This window comes from Solanum dulcamara, chromosome 12, assembly GCF_947179165.1.
Source record: "Solanum dulcamara chromosome 12, daSolDulc1.2, whole genome shotgun sequence".
NCBI classification, from domain to species: domain Eukaryota; kingdom Viridiplantae; phylum Streptophyta; class Magnoliopsida; order Solanales; family Solanaceae; genus Solanum; species Solanum dulcamara.
In genome coordinates, this window is record NC_077248.1 from 67,188,676 (window position 1) to 67,214,031 (window position 25,356).

The 25,356-nt window shown below is 39.0% G+C and overlaps 2 protein-coding genes across 6 annotated transcripts; one reads left to right on the forward strand and one right to left on the reverse strand.

The window, feature by feature from the left end:
• The first annotated feature begins 7,098 nt into the window (after positions 1-7,098).
• On the forward strand, positions 7,099-15,088 carry LOC129876147 (protein DNA-DAMAGE INDUCIBLE 1). The gene is made up of 16 exons (XM_055951489.1): positions 7,099-7,474; positions 7,622-7,654; positions 8,537-8,670; positions 8,812-8,920; positions 9,528-9,644; positions 10,220-10,285; positions 11,183-11,245; positions 11,331-11,375; positions 11,466-11,527; positions 12,408-12,501; positions 13,319-13,411; positions 13,507-13,576; positions 13,659-13,729; positions 14,288-14,339; positions 14,597-14,622; positions 14,709-15,088. Exons 1-16 carry the CDS (start codon positions 7,409-7,411, stop codon positions 14,835-14,837), a joined length of 1,230 nt encoding a protein of 409 aa, XP_055807464.1. The 5' UTR covers positions 7,099-7,408; the 3' UTR covers positions 14,838-15,088.
• Positions 15,089-15,777: 689 nt separating this feature from the next.
• LOC129876146 (uridine kinase-like protein 4) lies at positions 15,778-25,150 on the reverse strand. Of its 5 annotated transcripts, none has more exons than XM_055951487.1 (15): positions 24,981-25,150; positions 22,798-22,958; positions 21,954-22,045; positions 20,988-21,057; positions 20,342-20,460; positions 19,920-20,016; positions 19,073-19,152; positions 18,513-18,707; positions 18,270-18,353; positions 18,115-18,175; positions 17,381-17,441; positions 16,627-16,720; positions 16,448-16,520; positions 16,223-16,305; positions 15,778-16,090 (listed from the first exon to the last, which is right to left on the reverse strand). In XM_055951487.1, the coding sequence occupies exons 2-15, from the start codon at positions 22,940-22,942 to the stop codon at positions 15,941-15,943; spliced, it is 1,404 nt and encodes a 467-aa protein (XP_055807462.1). In that variant the 5' UTR covers positions 22,943-22,958; positions 24,981-25,150; the 3' UTR covers positions 15,778-15,940. The 5 variants fall into 5 exon arrangements, with proteins under 5 accessions (XP_055807462.1, XP_055807463.1, XP_055807461.1 ...); XM_055951488.1 differs by having other exon boundaries at positions 24,958-25,150; XM_055951486.1 differs by lacking the exon at positions 24,981-25,150 and adding an exon at positions 24,815-24,915.
• Positions 25,151-25,356: the final 206 nt, after the last annotated feature.

The window sequence follows — 25,356 nt, forward strand, 5'->3', positions numbered from 1 at the left end:
GAGATGATTATACCAAATCGTGATTAGATAAACTTTTGATTACATCCTTTAATCACAAAATGATCGTCTTAAGGTGATGCTTTTGTTGACATTCCAACAGAGACGAAAATAAGTTGAGGTGTCACATGAACAAAGTTATTTAGTACTTAGTACCGGTGGCAAGCGTTAAATATTCCGTGAAATTAGTTGAGATGTGCATAAGTTGGTCCGGACACATAGTGTTACTAAAAAGATTATGATTTGTAAATTGCGTTGATAAATATAGTATTGATTGATGAAACACATGATATAATTAACGATATGCTGAGAGTTTTGAGAGAGGTCCTAAAATTCAAAGTTACAAGATTAAAATATAATATCTAAGTGTACATTTAGTGAAGTAACATATGACGAGGTGTAAGTGAAAATAGAGGCAATAGTAATACCAAGAGATGAAACCACAAGTCGTCCATACTCTAACAATATGAGGAGATTGTCGTGGATGTTGCACATCTTATTAAAGCGCGAGTGTGGGGAGAGTGAGACGGGGAATTGAGGCTCGTGTCCATAGTACTATGCTATAAAAACGTGTTGTTGAGACTTAAAGGTAAATTTTATAGAGTGATATGTCACGGACTTAGACTTCACACTAAGACTTCCGTGCGGCACTTGACAACTTACTCACGAATCTTTCACGATCTTATAAGCTCAAGTAAGCCTTTAAGACTAGATCACTAAGGGAACGCTAGATTGTAAGAAAGACAAGAGAGCTTTTATGAAGAAGGCTTTTGTATTGCTTGGAAGAATACTTGATTGCTTGATGGTTTGCTACAAATGAATGCCCCCTCTATTTATACTACTCCTAAGGGGCCCAAGTGTAAATAAAAATTGCTATACAAGTCCCTCCATATTTACAAAGAAGTCCCTCTCTAGAATTCTCTACACACTCTAGAGAATTTTAAGTCTTTCAAGACTTCTCTACAAGTTTCTATAAGGATCTAGAGTCTTCCGCTAACCTCTCCAAGACTCTAGATTCTTCTACCTTCTTCAAGATCAAGTGGCGGGTCATAACACTCTCCCCCACCTGATGTGGCGACGACCGCGGCGCACTGCTGCTGCAAGAATTCCCGGATCTTGTCTTTGAACTGCCACAGGTCTTCATATCTCTCCCAGGTGGCCTCCTCCGGAGATTGTCCCTTCCAATGGACTAAGAACATAGCAGTGGCCTGTTGTCCCTGTTTTCGCTTGGCTTGGTAGTCCACAATGGCCTCGATGTCTCGATCATGGGAGGCGGTGATTGTGAGTGGCGCCCGACTTGATTCTCCTCGTCTAGGATCATCCTTGTCCTCATGGTACGGCTTGAGGACGCTGGCATGGAAGACTGGATGAACCTTAATATGCGGTGGTAGCTCCAACCTATAAGAGATCTTGCCAACCTTGGCAACGATCCTGAACGGGCCCTCATACTTTCGCACCAAGTTTTGATGCATGCCTCGCAGAAGGTAATGGGTTACTCCTACAGCACGTCCTTGTATAATGCTCAAGGCTCTCGGCTGAGTAGCAGGAGCAACTTTAATGCCTTGAATTGCCTGGGGTTGAACTTGACCAAGACCATGTCTCCAACTTGGTAATCCGTGGGACGACGCTTGCGGTCGGCAAACTTCTTCATCTTCTTCGCTGCCTTGTCCAAATAAGACTTGGCAGTGTCGAGCTGCTCCTCAAAGCCCTTGGCCATGTGATAGGCCCCCAAACTCTTGCCCTCGAACGCGGCCGGTAGTGAATGTGGAGTTTGTGGTTGTTGGCCTGTGGCTAACTCGAATGGTGTTCGCCCTGTGGCCTCACTCCGCTGTAGGTTGTAAGAGAATTGGGCTACATCCAGTAGTCTCGCCCAATCTTTCTGATGGGAGCTCACAAAGTGCCTCAAGTAGCACTCCAGTAAGGCATTGACTCGCTCCGTCTGGCCGTCTGTCTGCGGGTGGAAACTAGTGGAGAAATGTAATTTTGTGCCAAGAATTTCGAACAATTCTCTCCAAAAGTTCCCGTTGAAGCGTGGGTCTCTGTCGCTAATGATATGTTTTGGCAATCCCCAATACTTCACCACATTCTTGAAAAATAGTCTGGCAGCCTCTTTAGCAGTGCAACCTGCTGTGGCGGGCATGAAGCTGGTATACTTGGAGAACCTGTCCACCACGACCATAATCGTCCCGTACCCGTCGGACTTCGGTAAACATGTGATGAAGTCCATGGTCACGCTCTCCCATGGACGCTCCGCTATGGGCAGGGGCTCCAAGAGTCCTCCTGGTTGGCGCTGCTCTACTTTGTCTTGCTGGCACACAAGACAAGTCTGCACATAGCATTCAATATCGTCCCGCATACGTGGCCAGTAGTAAATCGCCTCAATCAATGCCCTCGTGCGACGCTGCCCTGGATGTCCAGCCCATAATGTGTCGTGACTTTCCTTCATGATTCGTCGCCTGATAGTCCCGAATTTCGGCACATAAATCCTTCGCCCGGCGGTAAGCAAGAGTCCATCTTCTACCCAGAAGAGCCTTGTCTTGCCCTGAACGGCTAACTCCATAAGCTTCTTCGCCTCTGGGTCATGCTGTAGACCATCCTTGATTGTATCTTGGATGTCGCAATGTGCTGTGGTGATGGCCGCCAGCTCGAACTTCCTGCTAAGGGCATCGGCCACAACATTGCCTTTGCCCGGCTTGTACTCCAGTTCATAGTCAAACTCGGCCAAGAAGTCTTGCCACCTAGCTTGCTTCGGGGTGAGTTTCTTCTGTGACTGGAAGTAGCTAGTGGCCACGTTGTCGGTCTTGACTAAGAACTTGGAGCCAAGTAAGTAGTGTCTCCACGTGCGTAGGCAATGGACGATGGCTGTCATCTCCTTCTCCTGCACGGTGTACCGCCGTTCTGTCTCGTTCAGCTTGCGGCTCTCGAAGGCGATAGGGTGCCTCTCTTGCATCAATACTCCTCCAATGGCATAGTCAGAGGCGTCCGTATGCACTTCAAATGTCTTGGAGAAGTCAGGCAACGCTAGGACCGGCTCCTCTGTCACGGCAGCCTTGAGGTCTTCAAAGGCCTCCTTGCACTCCTCGCTCCAAACCCACGGCTTATTCTTCTTCAATAGCTCAGTAAGTGGAGTGGCTTTAGCGGAGTAGGCGCTTATGAACCTGCGGTAATAGTTAGCAAGTCCAAGAAAAGATCTAAGTTCGGTTACCTTTGTGGGCGCCTCCCACTCTTTGATGGCCCGAACTTTTGCTTCGTCCATCCGTAGCTCTCCCTGGCTGATAACATGTCCCAAGAAGTGCACCTCATGTTGGGCGAACTCGCACTTCTCCCGCTTGATGAAAAGTTCATTCTCGCGCAAGACTTGGAATACTTTCTTTAGATGCTCCACGTGCTCCTCCAAGGTGTTGCTATAGATGACTATGTCATCCAAGTAGACTACTACAAACTGATCTAGGTAGGGGTGGAAGATCTTGTTCATTAGTGTGCAAAAAGTGGCGGGTGCGTTGGTTAGGCCGAAGGGCATCACCAACCACTCGTATGCTCCATACCTCGTTACACATGTGGTCTTCGGTTCATCTCCTTCTGCTATGCGTACCTGGTAGTAGCCCTTCCTTAAATCCACCTTGGTGAAGTACTTGGCCTGTCCAAGTCTATCAAACAAGTCGGCAATGAGCGGGATGGGATACTTGTTCTTCACGGTCACCTTATTGAGCGCCCGATAGTCTATGCATAGGCGCAACGAGCCATCCTTCTTCTTTTGAAATAACACCGGCGCGCCATAAGGTGCCTTAGATGGACGGATATGACCGGCCTCGAGGAGCTCCTTCAACTGCTTCCTCAGCTCCTCTAACTCGGGTGGAGCCATGCGGTATGCTGGGTATGCGGGCGGCCTCGCTCCTGGCTCCAACTCGATCCTGTGGTCTACCTCGCGCCTTGGAGGTAGGTGTTTTGGCAACTCTTCGGGCATCACGTCTTTGTTTTCTTCAAGCACCTTCTCTATGCAAGGTGGCAATGTCTCCTTAGCACCATTGCCTTCATCCAAGCTCGCAATGGTGGCTACGAACGTCGGCTCCCCCTTCTTTAGGCCCTTCACAAGCTGCATGGCCGACAGGTGGGTTTGTCCTTCCTTCTTTGGCATCTTGACTAGAGGTACTATGCAGGGTCCCTCTCGCTCCATCACCAAGAGTTGTTGGAGGTAGGGATCGATCATCGTGTGGTACCGTTGGAAGAACTCCTGTCCAAGGATGATATCAAAGATATCTAAGGGGGCGACAGTGAAGTTTGTCTTACCTTGCCATTTGCCCAACGTGATGTCCACTCCATGAGCGACTCCGCACACGGGAGTCAATGGTGCATTGACCGTCTTCAGGCGGGTGTTGCTTGGCCCGTAACTTAGCCCCAACCTTGCTGCCGCCGTCTTGGTCATGATGTTGGCTTCTGCTCCAGAATCCACCATGGCACGAGCTGGTCGTCCGTTGATGGATATGTCAACATATTGGGCAGAATAGTCTCCTGCCTTCTCCGCTTGCTTCGCGATGGCTCCACATAGCCCGATCATGCCTAGCTGAGTCGTGTCCGAGCCCTGCCCTTGGTCTACTTCCTTATCCTTTCGCTCCCGCAGTATGGCACCAAGGTTCTTCATCTCCGGACACCTGGCATAGCCGTGAGGACCTCCGCATATGTAGCAGCCGCTGCCCTTCGAGGTTTGCTCCTTTCTCTCGGCGTAGCCCTGTCGCCCGAACCTTCTACCGTCGGACTTGTTGAAATCATGGCTCTTGGGTGGAGGATGTTGCTCTTTGCCTTTGCCACGATCTCCCCCACCTTTGGCATGACTACTCCTAATTTCTTTGCCCTTGCCTTTGTCATGCCTGTCATGCTTAAAGTCCGTCAAGGCTTCGGCTTGGGTGATGGCCTCATCGATGGTGCTGACTTGACGGCGCTCCAACTCCGTCTTGGCCCAACTCTGCAGCCCATCCATGAAGTGGAAGAGCATATCTTCATCTGTAAGGTTGGGGATTTGAAGCGTAAGGGTAGTGAACTCCTTCACATAGGCACGTATGCTACCCGTATGCTTCAGCTCCCGAAACTTGCGTTTGGCCTCATAGATGACATTGTTGGGGAAGAAGGCCTTCTTGAACTCATCCCGAAACTGCTCCCAGGTGTTGATGGTGCATAGACCCTTCCCGATCTCGGACTCTTGCGCTTCCACCATAACATGGCCATCTCCGAGAGGTATAGCACGGCCGTGTTGATCCTCATCTCGTCGCTCTTCACTTTGTTACACTTGAAGTAATTCTCCAAGTGCCAAAGGAAGTTCTCCACCTCTTGTGCATCACGGGCACCTTTGAACATTGGTGGCTTGGGAGCCTCAATCTTAGCCTCCCGGTCCGCACTGGACGTCATGCATCTCCCGGCATCTATGTCTCCTTTGAGTGCTGCTATCTCGGCCTTCATGGTCTCCATCGTGCTTAGCGCGTCCATGAGCCGACACTCTAAGGAAGTGATCACCTCCTTCACCTCGTACTCGGCAGCCTTGCGCACCTCCAACTCCTTCCGGATGTTGTCGTTCTCCTCAAGGGTGAACTCCTCTAGAGACTTGAACTTGCCGTCGACCTTGTTCAAGCGCTTGCCTAATATCTCCACTGCTTGCCGGGCAGCATCCACCCTTGCAATCCACTCCATGCCGGGTGTGACGTCCACGGGCTCCTCGCCTCGCTCATCGTCACTCACCTCAGTGGCCGAGGGTGAGTAGGATGTTAGGGCCTCGCTTGGTGTAGGCTCAGGCGGCACCTCCTCATTTCTCTTAGAGTTTTTCTTTCCCTTACGGTGCTTCCTTCCAACATCTTGCTTGACGTTGGTGGCGGTAGTGGCGTTGATGTCTCCCTCACTTGCCATATCCCTTAGTAGAACCTCGCTCTGATACCACGTTGTCACAGACTTAGACTTCACACTAAGACTTCCGTGCGGCACTTGACAACTTACTCACGAATCTTTCACGATCTTGTAAGCTCAAGTAAGCCTTTAAGACTAGATCACTAAGGGAACGCTAGATTGTAAGAAAGACAAGAGAGCTTTTATGAAGAAGGCTTTTGTATTGCTTGGAAGAATACTTGATTGCTTGATGGTTTGCTACAAATGAATGCCCCCTCTATTTATACTACTCCTAAGGGGCCCAAGTGTAAATAAAAATTGCTATACAAGTCCCTCCATATTTACAAAGAAGTCCCTCTCTAGAATTCTCTACACACTCTAGAGAATTTTAAGTCTTTCAAGACTTCTCTACAAGTTTCTATAAGGATCTAGAGTCTTCCGCTAACCTCTCCAAGACTCTAGATTCTTCTACCTTCTTCAAGATCAAGTGGCGGGTCATAACAGATAACTAAATAAACTTTATTAAACATTATTATATGAGACAGGGTGATGCTAGGTTGAGAACACGCACTTTCATAAGACAAAAATAACAAAGATGCAAATGCTTAAATGGATGTGTGAACATCTCACAATCATCGTCTTCAACGACAATGTCACGATTGTCAATTATTGCAATCAATCATCATCACAACCGACTATCACCTGTTACAACGAATAATTAGTATCATAAATCATATATCGTCAATTACCATCATTATCCACTACAATAAGTAATTATCCGTATCATCCAGCACAATTATCAATTATCATCACCAATTACCACCGTCAATCACTACTGAATACCGACAATTATGACCATTGCTAACTAGTGGCGGAGTCGGAGTATTCATTAAGGGGTTCAAAATCTGAAGAGTAGACACATAAATTAATTGAATAGAGTTCGACATTTAATATATTCATAAAATAATATTTTAATTATATATAGATAACATAATTTTCGGCCAAATGGGATTCAAATAAACCCCTAAACTCAAGGTGACTCCATCCCCGTTGCTTACTACTCACAGTATCATCATTAACCAATATCATGGTACATATTTAAAAAAAATATTTTATTAATTTACATAAAATGGTAATTTTTTTAAAAATATATTTATATATTATTAAAAATTAAACATCTTAATTATTTATTATTCAAATATTAATATTGAGATTTATACATAGAATTAACACATGACCTCGCATTTAGCTCAGTACATATCTTGGTAAAGGAGTCCAAAAGTTAGCCGGATAATATTACCATCCAAATTCAAACACTTCTCACGCGGTCTCTCGTCGCCGTCGGTTAATCAAAGTCGTCGGAAATCAGAAGATTCAGAGGTCATTCGTCCGGTGACTTCATCGGAGTCAGCAATTTATTCGTCAATAAGAAACGAAACCGGCGGGGAAGAATTTCGCCGGAGAATTTCACATCGAAGTCCGTTCAAGTAGCTGTTCATTAGCATCGCTATAAACGAATCAGGTTTAGTTGGAATTGCGGAAGATGAAGATCACTGTAATGACGACTGACGAACAAATCGTCACTCTCGATGTGGATCGTGACGAATCTGTAATTCACTCATTATTCTCCTATTATTTTTATTCGTTTTAACTATTTGTTTAAGGAGAACTTGAAATCCTTTATATATTTGTTGATGATACTTTTGGATCTTAAATTTTGCTTTGCTGAGGATGTTTATCACAACGTGCACGACAGGTGGAGAACCTGAAAGCTCTGCTGGAAGTTGAGGTCAGTTGGAATTCTTCCTTGTCCCATTTCACATTAGATGACGATTATGGTTGTGCTTGAAAGTTTAAAATTTGATTGAACAATTGAAAGTTAGTTGAACATTATGTCAAAGTTCAAAATATTAGTATAATATGAACTTGAACTCTCCAAACTTGTGAAAGTTGTATAGTATAATGTAGCTAATGGAATGGTGTCAAACTATTTGGAATATTGGATTATATAAAGTGTAAACTTTATAGAAAATCAACTCCAAACCAATCTCTTAAAAGCTAGAGTTCAGTTGGGTTAATTTATCCCTGTATTTAGCACTGAACAATTTCTTGACTTTGTTAGCTCTCTAGTACTAGTTTGAAGATTGTAATGGAGCTAACAACTATTTGCTTATGCTCTTTGTGAGCCCTTTTGTCTATTTTGTAATTCTGCATCTGTTTGATGCTTTTTAATGAAATACCTTACAACAACAACAACAACCCAGTGAAATTCCACAACGTGGGGTCTGGAGAGGGTAAAGTGTACGCAGACCTTACTCCTACCAAGGTAGGACTTTTAATGAAATACCTTACTTCATCAAAGAAGAAAAAAAAACAAAAACAACTTTATAGAAAAGGACAGCTCGGTGCACTAAGCGCTTGCTATGTGTAGGGTCCGGAGAAGGGCCGGACCATATTGGGTCTTAGGTATGCAGCCTTTACCTTGCATTTTTGCACATGATTGTTTCCACTGTCCGAGACTGTGACCTTGGTGACATAGTCTGCAACTTCTAGTGCTGCACCAAGGATCCTCTTCAAATATATGAAGTTTTAGTTGTGATATCAATTGTGATGGAGACACAGTCAACACTTGTTTTTATAATGGGTTTGTGCTTATGTGTTGGATGAACAGACACAAGTGCCTCTGCAGCAACAGCAGCTTCTGTACAATGGGAGGGAAATGAGAAATTCTGATAAACTGAGCGCTTTAGGTGTTGGTGATGGAGATTTGGTGATGATGGTGTCTAGTGCAGCATCCCTGTCTAGGTGCGTCAATTAAGTTATGTTTCGTTATTCTATTGGCTATTTATTGTCCCATGTTGTTCCTCTTTCCCCTTTGCTCCGTATCATCCCGCAAATACATCTTCTCCTTGTTCTTCTGCTAACAATTAAATAAATCCATTTCAGTGCACCTGCAAATGACTTGAGCTTCAAACAAGATGGATCTGCAGTAAATCCTTCAGCTTTCCAACAACACTTACGAAATGATTCAAATTTGATGGCCCAACTTTTTCAGGTGGAGCAAGTTCACCATTTCCTTTCTTTTTGCTTTTGCTAAAACAGTTTAAGAAAGATTTGAAGTTCCAAAGCATATTAGATTTGTTGAAGATTGCTATTTTCAACACATGCACCTGCTCAGAGTCTTTGAACTAGTTCACATCCGTACATTTCCAATCTGGTGCAGTGCTGCATTATTAAAAGAAAAACTACCCTTACATAGTTACATATGAATTTATCCCGATCTTATAGGTACAATGAAGGATTAGTTTTACTTTGAAAGGAAGTTTCATATTTATTTGGTAGATTTCTATCATACTTTGTAATTTTGTTAGATCAGCCTGATTTTAAAATGACTGCTAATTATTTATTTTACCTTTTCTGGAAAAAATGATTGCTAATTATGACTTCATTGTGATCTTACATGGAAAGTGAAGGATTAGTTAGATTCTGGGAGGGATCATATGCTTTCTGATGGATTCCTCTTATACTGTGTTACTTTTTTAGATCAATCTGGTGTGAACATGAATGCTATCAATTTTGTTCTTCTCCGCTCCACCTTGTGATTGGTTTGCTATCAATTCATAATACAGAGGTCCATGAGCTTGTGATGTTTGAATTTGCAGAATGATCCTGAGTTGGCACAAGCTGTCCTGGGGAATGACCTAAATAGGCTGCAAGAGCTTCTACGTTTGCGTCATCAGCATAAATCAGAGCTACGGCGTCGTCAAGAAGAGGAGATGGTCAGGAGCTTCTATTGCTAATTTTGCCATCTTTTCTTCTGTGTACTTTAATGTACTTGTCATCCACAATTTTGGAAGTCCCATTATTGATTGGTTTATAACTTCTTGCTAAAAGATGCCTTGGAACTAAATGCTAGTGATTGGTTGTAAAGAAGAGTAGAATTTTGAAATTCCCTTATGTCGCAATTTGGAAGCATTTATTCTGTTCATGGTTATTATGCAAATTTTACTAAGAATGTGACATTAGGGATTACCGAGTCTTTGAAGGTGTTATCCAAAGCTATATGGTCAGCTTTTACTATGTTTTTGCCATCTGAAGCTTTGCTCCTGGCTTATATTAAATAGGCAGGGTTGCTCAATATTTATCAACCATTTGATCTAATTATTCTAACTTTAACTTTCTATCCATATTTGATTGGTTAAATTTCTGTTTCCTTGGGTGGGTCATGCCCACCTAGGTACGCATTAAGCTGGTTAGATAAAGAAGACTCGTATAGCCGACCCAACTAATTTAGGAATGAGGCATATTATTGATTAATATTCATTGATTAACTATATGCTATGTTGAATCATAGGCACTGCTGTATGCTGATCCATTCGATGTCGATGCACAAAGGAAAATTGAAGAGCAAATTCGCCAGGTTAGTTGACACATCAATCTTATGTCGTCCTTGTTTTTACAATGTTTTTGAAACTGAAGTGTACTGGTCAGTGTTTCAAGCTATTAGCATTCATAGTTCCTTTGTTTACATTGTTAAATGTTAGTATGGTTATTTTTGCTTGAATGGACCATAAACAACCGTACTTTTTCTCTTGCCCTGTACTTTTCTGGGGAAACAATCAGTTCCTATTTAAGCATGATTTATCACTGTAATAGATAAATGTAAAGGCTAATATCTGAAAGCGGTTTACTTCTTCATTGGGACATTTATTATTTGATCAAATATTGATTTGATTACATTAAGTAGCTTTATACTGAGTCACTCTAATTATGAACTAATGCCGTTAAATAAGTACTGGATCCTTTCTTACGAGCTTCTCTTCCATACAGCTCTGGTATGCTGAATATTGATATTGTTTGGATCATCATTCGACCAACGTATAAATCATCGGTAGCCTTTCTCTTTGATTTTTGACAGTCTCTGGGACTTCGTCTTGATGTCTGCGGAACTTGTAGTTGATTTGATTGATTAATATATATATAAAAAAGAAACATATGTAGAAGATGCATATAGTCAAGATTTACGTAGCCGATCACTCGATCCCAACTAATTTGGGATCGGACCTAGTTGGTTGATTGATTGATTGATTGCTAGAGTCTGTGGAGCTTGTCCTGGATCATCATTACTCTCTGCGCATATTCTATTGCAGTAAAATGGCATAATCATGAAGTCTTGCCAAATTTTTTTCCGTCTACTTTATAGTAGTTTTCTCTTTTATTCCGTGAGGTCTTTACAATAAGTGCAAAACTTTCCAGTATGCAATGGAAGTTGGGTCTATTTGTCATAGAGCTGTTCCATGTTTTGCTTGTTTTCCAGAAAGGAATTGAAGAAAACTGGGCAGCTGCATTGGAATACAATCCTGAAGCTTTTGGAACTGTGGTATGGAAAACCACCTTATGCCTTTCACAGATTGATTCTCTCTGTAGTTTTAATGAAAGTTGTGTTAACTTTTTGTCTTATTCAGGTTATGTTATATGTTGACATGGAGGTAAATGGTCATGCTCTAAAGGTAGGGATTTTGATTTGAATGTGTTCCATCTTCTTGATACATCTTGTTACGTTTGGTTCAGTGGGATATTTTTGTTTCTCTTTGGTTTAGGCTTTCGTGGATAGTGGAGCTCAGTCAACAATTATATCTAAAAGCTGTGCAGAACGTTGTGGGTATGACTTGTGAGGCTGTGTTGTGTTGTTGATAGTAACTTGTTTGATCCTTGTAATATTTTATTAGCCCAAATGATTATTATATAACAAGCATAATACCTACCTTTATAAAAAATGAAAATAAATTGCAAGCACATAAATTGATGAGTAGTGTTAGTCAGAGATATCAAAAGAAAAAGTCAGGGAGACGAGAAGAGTTCCTCTCGTTTTTTTAATTGAATTTTTAATTGAGGTATGCTGTTCAAAAATTCATATTCTAGAATGTCAGAAGAATAACAATAGACAAATTAAAAAATTCAACATGCATTATAGAAGCACAGCATGCAAAATCTTTAACTCCTGCTGTAGACTGTCTGGCACTAAGACTGCATGCTTTTCATCGACATGGTATGGCGACTCAAGGCTATTCTGGAAATATATTTCGTTCTGAAAATCATATTTGCTCTCTTCTAGTATGGAACACATCAACACACTACTCACCTGTATTATAGTGTTACTTTTTCATATCCGTTTTCTAATTTATAAGATTTCAGAACTATCTTGAAAATTTCTAAATAAGTCAGGAGGTATTCATTAGCTTGATGACGGAGTTGAGTGAATAACTAATAAATAAAAGTCTAGTGTAGATGGGTGGGCCCATCATCCACTGAGTTTTAAACCGTATGCCACTTATCCCTTGGGGATTTCTTGGTTATCAAACAGTAGAAGTTTATAGGGCAATACATTAGTCACTTTGACATTGAGGGTTTTGGTTTTTTTTACTGCAGAATAATGTAGCAATAAATGTAACAGGTGTTTGTTGCTGCTTATTCTTTTCCAAATTCCAGGGATAAGATAGCCCTGGTTAGTGAACTATCACTGCTGACCCCTTCCCTTGCAGATTGTTAAGGTTATTAGATACACGCTACAAAGGCATTGCTCGTGGAGTTGGTCAAACAGAGATACTAGGTCGTATTCATGTTGCTCCAATCAAGGTTTGTTACGTCCTTGGAGCTCATGGGCTACTTCAGTCTTGTGTCTGTACTTCAAGTGCATTGACAGTATACAACAGATGCAGTTGTTCCTAACCATAAATAGTTGGTGTAGCTGGTCTACCGATGAGTCCTTTCTATTTTCTCTTGCACTGACTAGAAATTAAATAGATTGCTGGGTGACTAAATTCTGCTGCTGTCAAGTGCTTTCCATATTCTGTTCTTCCAGTTTCTCTATTTCTGTACTGTCTTAGTAGTGTTCAATTTTATGATCTGGATTCCTGATGCTAACTGTCCTTTCTATGGCTAGCAGTCTAAATCTTAAATAAGCTACACACTAACCTTTATGCATAACATATAGCTATACATAATAGTCAAATAATTAATAATCTGACAGTTGCAACTTGTAAGTAGTTTTAGCTTATTGGCTATTTGCTTTAAATCAATTTTTCTGAAGACTTGTCCCAGTAATCAGCCGGTGATAGTTAGTTGTTCTACTTATAATACATAAGGATTATTTTGTTCAACCAGACACATATGGCATTTGTTTTAGTGAATGAAAGATTTCAAATTAATGAGAAGCTGTGTGGATATGCTGCCTTCAAATTAATGATAAGTTCCTAGGAGATGCCCTGTTAATACGGGCAGAAACTAAACTATAGAGCAGGTCTTGCGACACAGTTGGCTTCTTTATAAATAATCTTTCTGTTACTTTAACCCTGGTTACATATCTTTTATTAAAGATGATTCAGTTTCAAAAGAAAAAGAAGATCCCCTTTTAACATGTTTCACTTCAATTTGCTACTGTTAACTATGGCAGATTGGGAAAATATTCTACCCTTGTTCTTTTGTGGTGCTGGATTCTCCCAATATGGAATTTCTCTTTGGACTTGATATGCTTCGCAAGCACCAGGTTTACTTTCTTGCCCTGCTTGTAACATCTCTCTCTTTTCCTTTTTTTATTCTTTTCAATACATCTTATAATCTAATGGTAATGAGCTTTTGCAGTGCATGATTGATCTGAAGGACAATGTCTTGAGAGTTGGCGGAGGGGAGGTTGCTGTACCGTTTCTACATGGTTGGTGATGCTCCTGGTTACTTTGGTACTGGATACTACTACGTTTGAGCTCTTACTAAGTTTTGTGTACTTCGAATTTCAGAGAAGGATATTCCCGGTCGTTTTCTTGATGAGGAAAGGCACGACAAGGAGGCTTCGAGCTCAGGAGCCCAGGTAAAGGCATTTTTTGTTTTTTGTTTTTAATACGTATTTTTTTCCGGGACTCAACATTAGTGTCTTCCCTTTTCCATTCTCTGGAAGTAGGTACTGGGGATGAGAGTAAGGCTCTACTTTATGCTGCATGTAGTTTAATGTGAACTATAAATGATAAAAAAATTTAACCTATTTCAAGAGCTATTGTTGTACAAATTGAGTGCAGTTGTGGTGATATGCACTCTATGCCATAAAAGATAAAGTTGATTATGAAATTAATGGAATCGTTGATAAAATGATTGGGGTGGCCTCTTTCCTTCTACAATTATGACATTCTTGATGAATTGTTTTTTCCTTGGGGTTGTTTGAGCCAGTTTGCTCTAAAGATGGTGCAACATGTTATCCTGCACTTTCTAAATCTTTAAGGTTGTGCAGCCCTATCATATTCTTCCGTTATAGCATTGTTTTCCTCTAAATATTTAAATCAGAAATTTTGACGTTCTATGAGCAGTGCTGTTCCTGGAATTTTTTTTCTTTTAACAAGGCAGCAGCGCTAAACTTGGTTCTTTGCGGTATCAGGCAACATCTGGAGCAACGGAGAAGACTGATCCTACAAAAGGAAGTCCTTCTGGTTAGCTTCAATATCCAAATATATTTGTGATATTCCACCTAGATCATTTCAACTTTTTGTCTGTGATATGAACTGTTTCTCCTCACCCAAAGATTCAAGATTCTGTAAGATAATTTACTTCATATGATCTAGGAAGAGTCATGTTAACATCACATTCAGTTCTCTTTCTTCTTACTTTTCGTTGTTTCTACAGCTATCTTTATTTTCCCTCTTCTGAATTGCATTTACTTATAGTTCAACCTTGTCTTGACCCACAGGAAGTGCCGGTGGGAACTCAACACAGGTAAAATTATAGATTAATTTGTTCCTTGACAACCTTCATAAATTTTCTGTGCTATTTCAAATCTGGAGTCGATATTTTATCTACAGGGACCTGAATTTGAAGCCAAAGTTGCAAAGCTTGTTGAGTTGGGCTTTGGAAGGGAGGCAGTAATACAAGCTCTAAAGTTTTTTGATGGTAACGAAGAACAAGCAGCCGGATATCTATTTGGGGGTTGATTATCATTATTATTATTATCCTTTCTGTCATAGAATTAAGATCTGTGGCGTAATTTGTATACTCAAAAACATTTTTTGTGCATTCAAATTTGTCTTTGAAATTATATTGTTGGACACAAAATTAACCTTGCTTTCCTGCTGATGGATTTGGCAGGGAGTGGTATTCAAGGTGAATTATTTGGTTCCGTGGTTGGTTGGATGTTAATTTAAACATTATGCATGAAAGGAAATTTGCTTTATTTTCAAGTTTACCTGCAATTCAGTCATTTACACTTCAATTTTTCATTTTCTTTTACTTCCTAGTATGTAATTTTCCCCCTCACATATTGCTCACATCTTTCTATTAGATCCACTTTTTTTTTCCAATTATTTTCATGGTTTCTCCTTTTCAATTCTGGTGAATCTATAGTTGGCCAGTTCTCAACTCATGTATTTGAATTATCAAGAACTGTGGAAGTAGTAATCTAAACCAATTAGTTCCTAAGATCCGCTACTATTTTGATTTTATTTTTCTTTTTATCCTGGTTTGATTATGCTTCGTTATGATCTATTGAAAACATCTACTGAAATCATCTATGATCTATTGAAAACATCTACCCTGCAAAGGTAGGGGTAAGTTTGCATATATCTAGATTTTTCTAGACCTTGTGGAATTATACTGAGTATGTTGTATCGTGTCCTCGATACATTGCATTCTACTATCCATAAGTAAAAACTAGCTGTAACTATATCCTTGCTATAATACTTACTCTTCTGCTTATCAACTCTCTTAGTTGTGCCACCAAGAGGGGGAAGGAGTCTGTTTGATTCCTAATCATTGTGAGGACGTCTAGTAGTCTCTAACTTGGTTTTCAAATCACAAGTCTTAGTCCGTTCTCGGATAATGGAACTAATTTGATTGTGCCATCCTTGTTCTTGTGACTGGAAAGAAAAACGAGTGTGACTCAAATGTACGAGATGTTTGAATACTGCATTTCCAGGGCAACTGTAGTCGAATACAAGTTCAAAATGTACAAAGCTTGAACACATCATGCTCAAACTGACTCCCTTCTCTCCTGTGATTGAGAGATGTGTTGAGATGGAACACGACCACCAATCAATGTTCAGTCATCGTCTGTTCCGAAATATCTGTCACCAAACTCCCCCATTCCAGGAATAACACGAAATTCTTCGTTCAAACCATTTTCTATCTCAGATGTCACAATCTTTATTCTTGGAAAATGTTTACAGACCACATGAACTCCTTGTGGTGCCTGGTTTAAGAACAACACACAAGTTATGGTTCCAGAATAATGTTGCATTAGAAGCTCTACTTGTTTACGCGCTATGATAATCAATATTTGTAGAAAGGAAACCCAAAAGATTGGATGAACCAGTAAACTTACAGAGATAAGATTAAGGAATAAAATGTTGGACTCTGGGACTCCCTTTTTAAGCAGTAAAGAGATAGCTTGAACTGCTGAATTTCCTGCAGACAGTTACATAATAGGTTTGGTTATGCAACTACTTGGTCAAGAAAAAATTGACAATTCTCGATGATATACTGCATCTAGATTTTTTGTGCAAGAAAGTTATGGTGATGTCGAGGGTGTTGTTGAAAATAGACCAACCTGTGCCAAGGATAGGATCCAACAAAAGGACATGCCTTTGTGCGATGTCTTCGGGTAGTTTTTCATAGATCAGCTACGCCATTATTCATGCCATTAATAGGAAAATGCATTAGAAATTTAAAAATGAAAGAAAGCAAATGACAATGTAATGATTCGGAAGGACAAAGCAGATCGCTAACCTGCTGACCATTGTCGCCCTCTCTGTGGATAAGAATCTTGCCTATCTTGATACCTTTACAACATGCACGCAAGGCATTCTCCATGCTCTCTCCACTGCACAAAATTTGAAATTCTTATGGCTAGTAAAGAGAACGTAGCAATCACGAAATCTACTTTCAAAGGCAGAAAAGAAGCAAACATGGTCACTTCTAAGGTATCAAAATAAAAGGCTTCAAACACATGAAAGGAAGATGATTAGTTAAACAACGCATACATTCAACAACATTAAACCAGCTGATTCGGAATGAATTACAACTGTCATCAATTACTTGAAATTATAATTCGACTGACCTAACAATACATATTTTTCTTTTATTTTTCAAGATTAACATGTCAAATTTAATATTGACTAGAATTGCAGTACATGTATATATTTTGCATATCGATTTCCCACACTAGAAGAAAGGAACCCCTACTGATATAAACCTTTTTAGCTGACATTTACTCTAAGCATTAAATCTTAATCTTCTCAGTAGCATGTATTCATGTTGAGAATTCGAGAATGCAACTTTGCCATGATCAAATGACAAACCATCAAGTTTCTCAGAAGATAAAGAGTCTCATTTCCTATCCTTAATTATTTTCAGTAATGCATCTAAATATAGCGCACAAACATAAGGATATGTAGACACAAGAACAGAAATTCCATCCCATGCCCACAGCCCTCACGTATTCATATATGAAGAAATATGAAGGGAGACAAACAATAATTACCTTCTAATTACAGAGACACCACATAGCCTCTTGCAGAAATCTACACCACTGTATACAGATCCTGCAGTCAACAGAGGCAGGTTTATTTAAGCATATTTTTCATGCTAGAAAAGGGCTAACTTGGGATATGACGAAAAACACGAATAAAAAAATCTGAAACAAATGACGACATTGGCTATAGTCCATGAGGGTCTTGTCCCACGTCAGTCATGCCATATCAGTATTGAAATAAATGATAGCACAACATACTATATGAAGAGTTGGCAAAAAATTCCAGGTGTAAATGTATTGAGACAACAATAGCATTTAGCTTGGTCCATACACCAAATATAGGCACACCTTATTGTAAGGATATGACTCAACCCCAAAAGCTAGCTCATGAAGTAAGGATTGCCCAGTCCATATATGCAAACCACCAATCCATTCCCAACCAATGTGGGCACATTCTAACACTCCGTCACGCCTAGGCCCAACTGGAGCGTTGACAAAGAGTCCAAACGGGGATGGACCTGGCTCTAATAATATGGCACCTTGGCGTAACTCAACCACAAAAGCTAGCTTGTGATGGGAGGATTGCCCAAGTCCATATAAGCAAACCACCCATCCATTTCCCAACCAATGTGAGACTCTAACCTACTCTAACTAACACTTACCAAATAGGCTACAACAATAGAAGAAATCAAAATATTTCTGAGTACAAGGCATGAGTATTGCATCACAAGGATAGCGCTTACCAGTTGGAGTGATCACCTGTTTTTCTCCAAATGGTAGATGTCCTAGTCCATGTTCAACAACCTGGTACAGTGAGGCTTAGATAAGGGAAAAGAAAGACTTGGCTTTCTCGTGTCAAAAACTTAATTTGATTACCGTGTCAGAAAGAAAAACTTACCAAACGAATCAATCTATCAGCATAAAACACAAAATCATGCTTTGTCGTCTGCGCATCACGGATAAGTGTATGCATGCCACGTATCTAAACGAAACAAATAACAACCTTTAGAAGAAAGTAAAAGCTTGATCTTGAAGAACAGAAAAAATGACTTCAAGATGAAGAGGAACAGATAATTGGCAAGATGAAGCTGAAACAGATGGGAACTAGAACATATCTAGAGCAACAAGATGGAAATAGCACCTGGAAAGTAGACTGAATAGCATATAAGTTAGGGTATATTTTACAAAGATCATGTTGACCAAGTTTCGTCCGAATATGTTGCACAATCAAATCGATTGCAACATGGTTGTCTCCACCGCGGGGAATGATAATGTCAGCATACTTCTTTGTTGGAAGAATGAAGTCATCAAAAGCCGGTTTGACAAACTTGGAATACTGCACGAATATTACATTACATTATTGGGAAAAAAAACAAATTACAAAAAGAATTATGCTGAATTTTGGGCAATTGGTCAGTTTTGAAAAGGTCATGTTAGAACCTTACGTCGAGAACAGCATCAAGGTGCATGCACAGACATGAAGCGAGAAAAGAAGCAGGACAAAGAAAATTATTCATCCATCTGTTGATCTTTCTAATAACAATTGGCAGTTTGTTGGAAGTTGGGAATACAAAAAATAAATAAATTAATACCTCGACAAAAATCTGACAATAACAGCAAAAAGTAAAAAAGAGGAGGAACATATGAAACAGCAAAGTTAACTCGCAAATTATTTCAAAAAACAAATAAAGCTCAACTAACCTGGTCTAGTACTGTAGCAATATCTCTATTATTTTCAACAGTGTCTCGTCTTATTCTCCTTGCAAGGCGTACATCAGCATCTGCACTGAAAATTTTAAATTATGAAGCCACAAAAGTAGAAGATTCACCATAGATGTCCGTAGACATGCAACAGAACAACAATCGGAAGCTATATCCTCGTGATTAATCGGCAAATCGAACAATAGGAAGAGCTGACAACAATTGTAAAAAGAAACGCTGTGAAAAAATAAGAAAAATAACTCCAATAATCCGCATCAATATAGACTTGGTGCTTCTACCCATACATCCATGTAACATAGTAGTATTCCTATTACTAAATTATTTTTTTCTTCTCGAGAAATATAATGTGGTCTAGACAAATAAAGGACTGGAACAAAAATTTTAATTAGTGTTGGCATAATACATAAATATGCCCTTTAACTTGGCCTCATTTCACATTTATGCCCTCCAATATTGGGTGTGCACAAGTAGGCACTTAAATTTGTATAAAATTGAACAAGTAGACACACATTTCCTACGTGGCACAATACACGTAGGACACAAAATTGTCATGTAGGACGAATGTATCTGTTTGTTCAAGTTTTGGATAGTTAAAGTGCTTACTTGTGCACTCGTAAAGTCAGAGGTCAGAGTTGCCAGCTGAAGCCAAGTTAAGGGTCATAGTTATGTATTATGCCATTAGAGCTTGAAGTTTGGGTTTATCATTTTTAGGTGAAACAATTGAAAAGAAAAGATGCATGTAAGAAAAAAATCCAGATGAGATAACAACAAGCAGTATCTAATACAAGAAACATAAAGATATATCAAGGAAAGGTGAGGAAAGAACCTATATCTACAAATATCTTCATATTCATTAGATCTCGGACACGAGGATCATGAAAAATGAGTATGCCTTCCAAAATTATAACATCCGAAGGATTGACCTACCAAGTATTTTAAGTCAAATTGGTTAGTGACACATTAGATGATTCAGTATCCAAAAAAATAAAATTAGCCACAGGCAGTAGCTTTCCACACGTCTATCAGGAAGAGTATCTATATTCCAAATCATTGGAATGTTATCTTTCTCCTTTTCTTCCTTGTTTTCCCTTTGAGGCAGGTTAGGATTACAGATAAAAGAATGTTCAAACAGATGGATGATGTAAATTGACACACTCTTAAAAGAAATTAGATTGATGTCCATGTAACAGTACAAGCTGAATGAAAATTATAAAAATAAGAGGAAAACGCCATGCTATAAGGCATTACCCTTCGAAGAGGGAATACATCATTTTTGTAACTCTTAGAATCATACTTGGGAATATCTACAGCTTGCCCATGCTTCAATTTCTCCATCACACACAGCAAATGATCGGTGTCAAATGCATCTGAATAGAACACACAATAATAGAAAGAAGAATAAAACTTAGCCCAGATATTATTCTAGAACATAAAGTGACTTTTAATATTTATGAAACTAAGTACATATCTCTTTATTAAGTGATTCCACGAAGTTAACACTTCTGTGAAATCAAGTATTTATTGTTCAAATCCTTAACTCCATGGAGTTGACAGTTCTGTGAAATCAAGTAATTATTGTTCAAATCCTTACTAACTCATTTCACGGGATTGACTTTGAGAAGCTACTACTAATTGTTTTAAGGGACCTCTGATAAGATTAAGGACTTTAATTGGCCTAAATAGCTGAACCACAGTAGCACACATGTTCCAAGTCACAAATCTTCCCAGTTCATGGCAACCTATTACTAATGGTCTACAGGCAACTGTGAGAATGATAAAATGGATAATTGCCAAAACTTCAACATAGAAAATGATTTCTTTGTTTCTCTAAGGAATGAAGAAATAAATTTTTTTACCTTTGTATTCAACTCAGAGTATAAAGAACTAGACTAACCAGGATGGTCAAAGTTATACTCGTGAACTTTTGTGAGTTCTTCTGGAGTCAAATTGTGATAAAAGGAATCCTGCCAATTGAAACAAAAGTCAAATAAATCAGTGTTTGAGTCTTGGTAGGCTATAAACCATCCCCCCCCCCCCCGGCCCCCCCAAGCTTAAGATAAATATAAAGCAAGAGGACACTGAAAATAGTGCAAGACAGACAAATATCTAAATCCTATGGTTTTCCTGAACACAACTTCAGCAATGAAGCCGTGCCCCAAAAAGAACTCATTTTATTGAACTTCACACGTAAGAGCTGAGATCCACGAGTCAATATCTTGACATTCGTTTTGCCGCAAAACTTAGAAGACAACTAGGAAATTTCAGATTGAATGTATTAAAATGCAAGTTAAGTTCCCCTCAAAATGTACTTTATTGACATTAAAGACGGGGGGTGATAGAACTAACACACGGGATAGCCATAAAACACCAAATTCTTAGCAAAAAGAATTGGATAGTGTGCTTATGAATAATTAGATTATATAATAATAGCTTAATTAATTTACAATTTTTATAAAACTAGAAAGTTGGAGACAACCCCCCACCCCACCTCCACCACAGAAAATATTGAATAGGACCTAGCTAGCCTATACGTCATCAAGAAGTAAGGTGAAGTGACTGTAATAAGCAAAGAGTGAATGTTTATCAATTATGTCTGCCCCCAGAGCTTAGCTCACTTGGCAAAGGTTGAGGGACTTTGTGGCTAGGTTACGGGATCGAGCCCTACGCCAAGCGAACCAAATCTAGTATTTAAGTGGAGAAGGGTAGAGGGTTGGGTCCATGATCCCCGAGTTTCAAAGGTTAAGGTTGGTCCTAAGGGTATAAAAAATTTTAAAAAAAAAAGCATAGGAAAAGATCATTCTGTCAGTCAAACTGAGAGTGATGAAAGGAGTTTTTTTTCTTCACTCTGAAGAAAACCCACCTGGTTAACTAGGACAACACGCTGATCATGAAGCTGATCAATAATCAAATCACAAACTGTAGTCTTGCCTGACGCAGCACCTCCAGCAACTCCTGCAGGGTAAAAAGTTTATATGAGCATGGATTAGTTGAACACTAAGAGAGCTGGAATGATTCAAACAGATAACAATCATGATGATGCAGACACAATTGGCACTTATAGCCTTAAAGAGAATGAAAATTCAATCAGTTCAAAGATTAAGTTTCAGAACTGTGGCCAAGTTACATGTACCATTCCCATCTTTGACCATAATCCCAAGAGATCTCCTCATACCAATGTGGCAAACTACTATTTTGACCAAACATCAGACAACAAATTCAGAGAAGCAAATTCATTGTAGCAGGCAAGAGAAGGATCAAGCACAAAAATGAATCCAGGCCATAGTCATATAAAACTTGGTCTGGACTTCTAAGTCAAACTACTAATTGAATAATATTTATGCAAGCACAAGGATTTCCTATCCATCTGAAAATCAACATCATAATTTTCTCATCCACTGTGATCAAGCATATGCATGTATAGCTTCACTAAGTTTTAAAGATGCAACAGCCATTAGCATCCATCCAAAATAATTGGAATGATGACTGAAATCAATTGTTCTGCATATATTTGTGATAAAAACTAAAATGGCTGAGTAGTTGTCCTTAGTTTCAGAAGCTAAAAGAATTGTGTACGCTGAAATTCATCAAATATAAGAGCGTGAGGAACAATTAGGTGATTAAGCTTAGCATGATAGCCTCGAAGGTACAGTTAGTTAATAAAAGGCTCAAGCAACAGCAAGATATATAATACTGCCTCGACATACCTATGACAAAGGGTTGCTTAACACTTCCATCTATAAAGGTTGTTGGTTGCTCAATCTCTGAAGTATGTGGCTCTTCTAAATGGAATCCAGAATAATGTACTCCTGATGACGCCTGTATCAAATCTTCAACTGCTTTGGAACCCATTTATTAATTGTAGGCTCTGCATTTACGTAACAATCAGCTCATGGAATAAAAGTGTACAGAACATTGTACCAACAACACAAAATAGTCATCCAGATGGTAACTGACAAAACTCTAAAAAAAATTAAGTTCTCCTTTCAAGTGAGATCTTGTCCAACATAACTCCTTTTTTCTTTTAGAAAGGCCAAAACAGTATAATAACATACCCAGTAAATCCCACAAGTAAGGTCCATAATTCATTATTCCTTGACTTTGAGACAGATGTTTATACTTTTTGGCACTTTTGCTTGTACATATTCATGCACTTTGGATGAATAAAGTACATAGTTACTGGTCTTAAAATCAAGTTCATTATTAGATAATGAGCATGACAAGCATTAATGTTCACAGAGATCCAAGAACATTTGGTTTATGAAAATTGACCAAATTTAGTAGTCAACCACAGGAGACAAGTCAAAAGTAGGAAGAAGCGGGAAGGAAAGGTTGGTTGCACGTTTTCTGGGAGTAATGCCTCCTTTCTCTCTCCCCCAAGGACTCAGTCTCTCGGGTATCTATCAACATATAGAGATCTTGCCTTTGTCGCTGCATGCCCAGATAAAGCAAAACACAATCTAGCCATAGCCAAAAGCAATTTAGCTCATCTGTTAACATCAACTTGAACATGCCAACTATATTCAGAAAACTGTCACCTTTGCACCCACCTTTTTTCTATTTATTAGTTTTTGCCTAAAAGACTTGCTTCAATATTTACTCCAGGCAATGTCAAGTATATGTATAAAACTACGTTGGAATTTCCTGAAGTATTAACTTAGAGTTGGGTCTAAATCAACTCAAAACAGACCCATGGCAAGCAATTTTGTAATTGATGCTTCATGACTCTAGTTTGGTTGTTAAAGTCCCAATGAAGTATCAACTAATAAAGGAGGCACCGCTCCCTTTTCTTTTTTCACAAATTTCCCAAATACAAAGTTTCGATTTCTTAGAATGCTAATCATCACGTTTGATTATTTAATTCGTTAATCACAACACAATCTGATCCAAACAGGATTGCAACTCAAAGACGAAACTTCCAGTATACTGACATGTAACCAGTCTGAATCTTGAAAGCAATAGCTTCAGGTTTCAACAGCCTCCCAATGTGCCGTATACATTACAGAAATATCCCATTTAAGTAATCAGAATCATCACCTTAGAGTTTCAATTTCCAATAAAACAATTAAGCAGCATCTTAATTCCTATATCTCTTGGTAAATTGAATAATGAATCTATCTAAATCCTAAGTTCCTAAATACTGTATATTCATGACTCCACTGTATCCCAGCTCAAACATCCTCAAATTGAGTACAAATGATCATCCACAATGCTGAAAATTTAATTCAGTTCATCTCAGCAGCTAAAAAGTACGAGAAAGATGGCTCCTTTTCTACAACCAAATTAACCCCTTATGAGGACCCTCAGGGTAGGAGAGGAAAGGGACCAGAAAAATTAATAAATAGCAATAAAGATTCTACCTGCTTAACTACTACAACACTTAATACAAAAACAATGTAATCACACAAGTAGGGTCTGAAGAGGCTAGGATAAAGATATTGTTTTCAATATACCTCGGCTCAAAAGAAAATGTAACCAAGGCAGGGCTACTACAACACTTAACATAACAAAAAAACATTTAATTTATCACAATAAAAGAACTAATTCCCAAACTCAAATCTTTAACATAAAGTCCAACAGATAAAAGATATTAGCTTTATAACTAAAAGGGGATCCATATCTGCAACAAGAAATCAGACAAAAATTGAAGAGCATAAATAAACCAACCTGCTAATGTGAACGCAAAGTTTTTTATATATATAAAAATCAGATTCTTGAATATACCATTTATGGCTGGATTCAAGTAGATTGAGCTAAAAAAAAAAGATCTTTTCACTGGAAAAAGAAAAGAAAATCAAGAAAACAGTAATCTTTATGCAGTATTTATCAATATATATATATATATATATATATATACACACATGAACCTTTAAACAATTTTGGTGCTGACCCAAGTGAATTTATAGGGGGGAAAGTTCAGAGAAGGAGCGTTTTTTGATGTATTATTGTGTTGATATTTTTGTTGAAATTACAGTGATGGCCGCGGTATACATGACTTGTGTGGGAGGGGCTATTAGAATGTTTCTAAGATATCTACTAAAAAGTTTCGAGTAAAAATGAATTGGAGCCCCGGCACCTAGACACCAGACAAGGTTAAAAAAAGAAACTAATATTTATCAATTTTTTTCAAAAAAGTTGAAGTTATAATTAGATTGACAAGATTGTGTTATTATGATTATTAGAATTAAACATTTCTTTCTTTGATTATATTTGTCAACATATTTTAATTATAAGATTTTAGAATTTACACTTATGCTATTTTATAG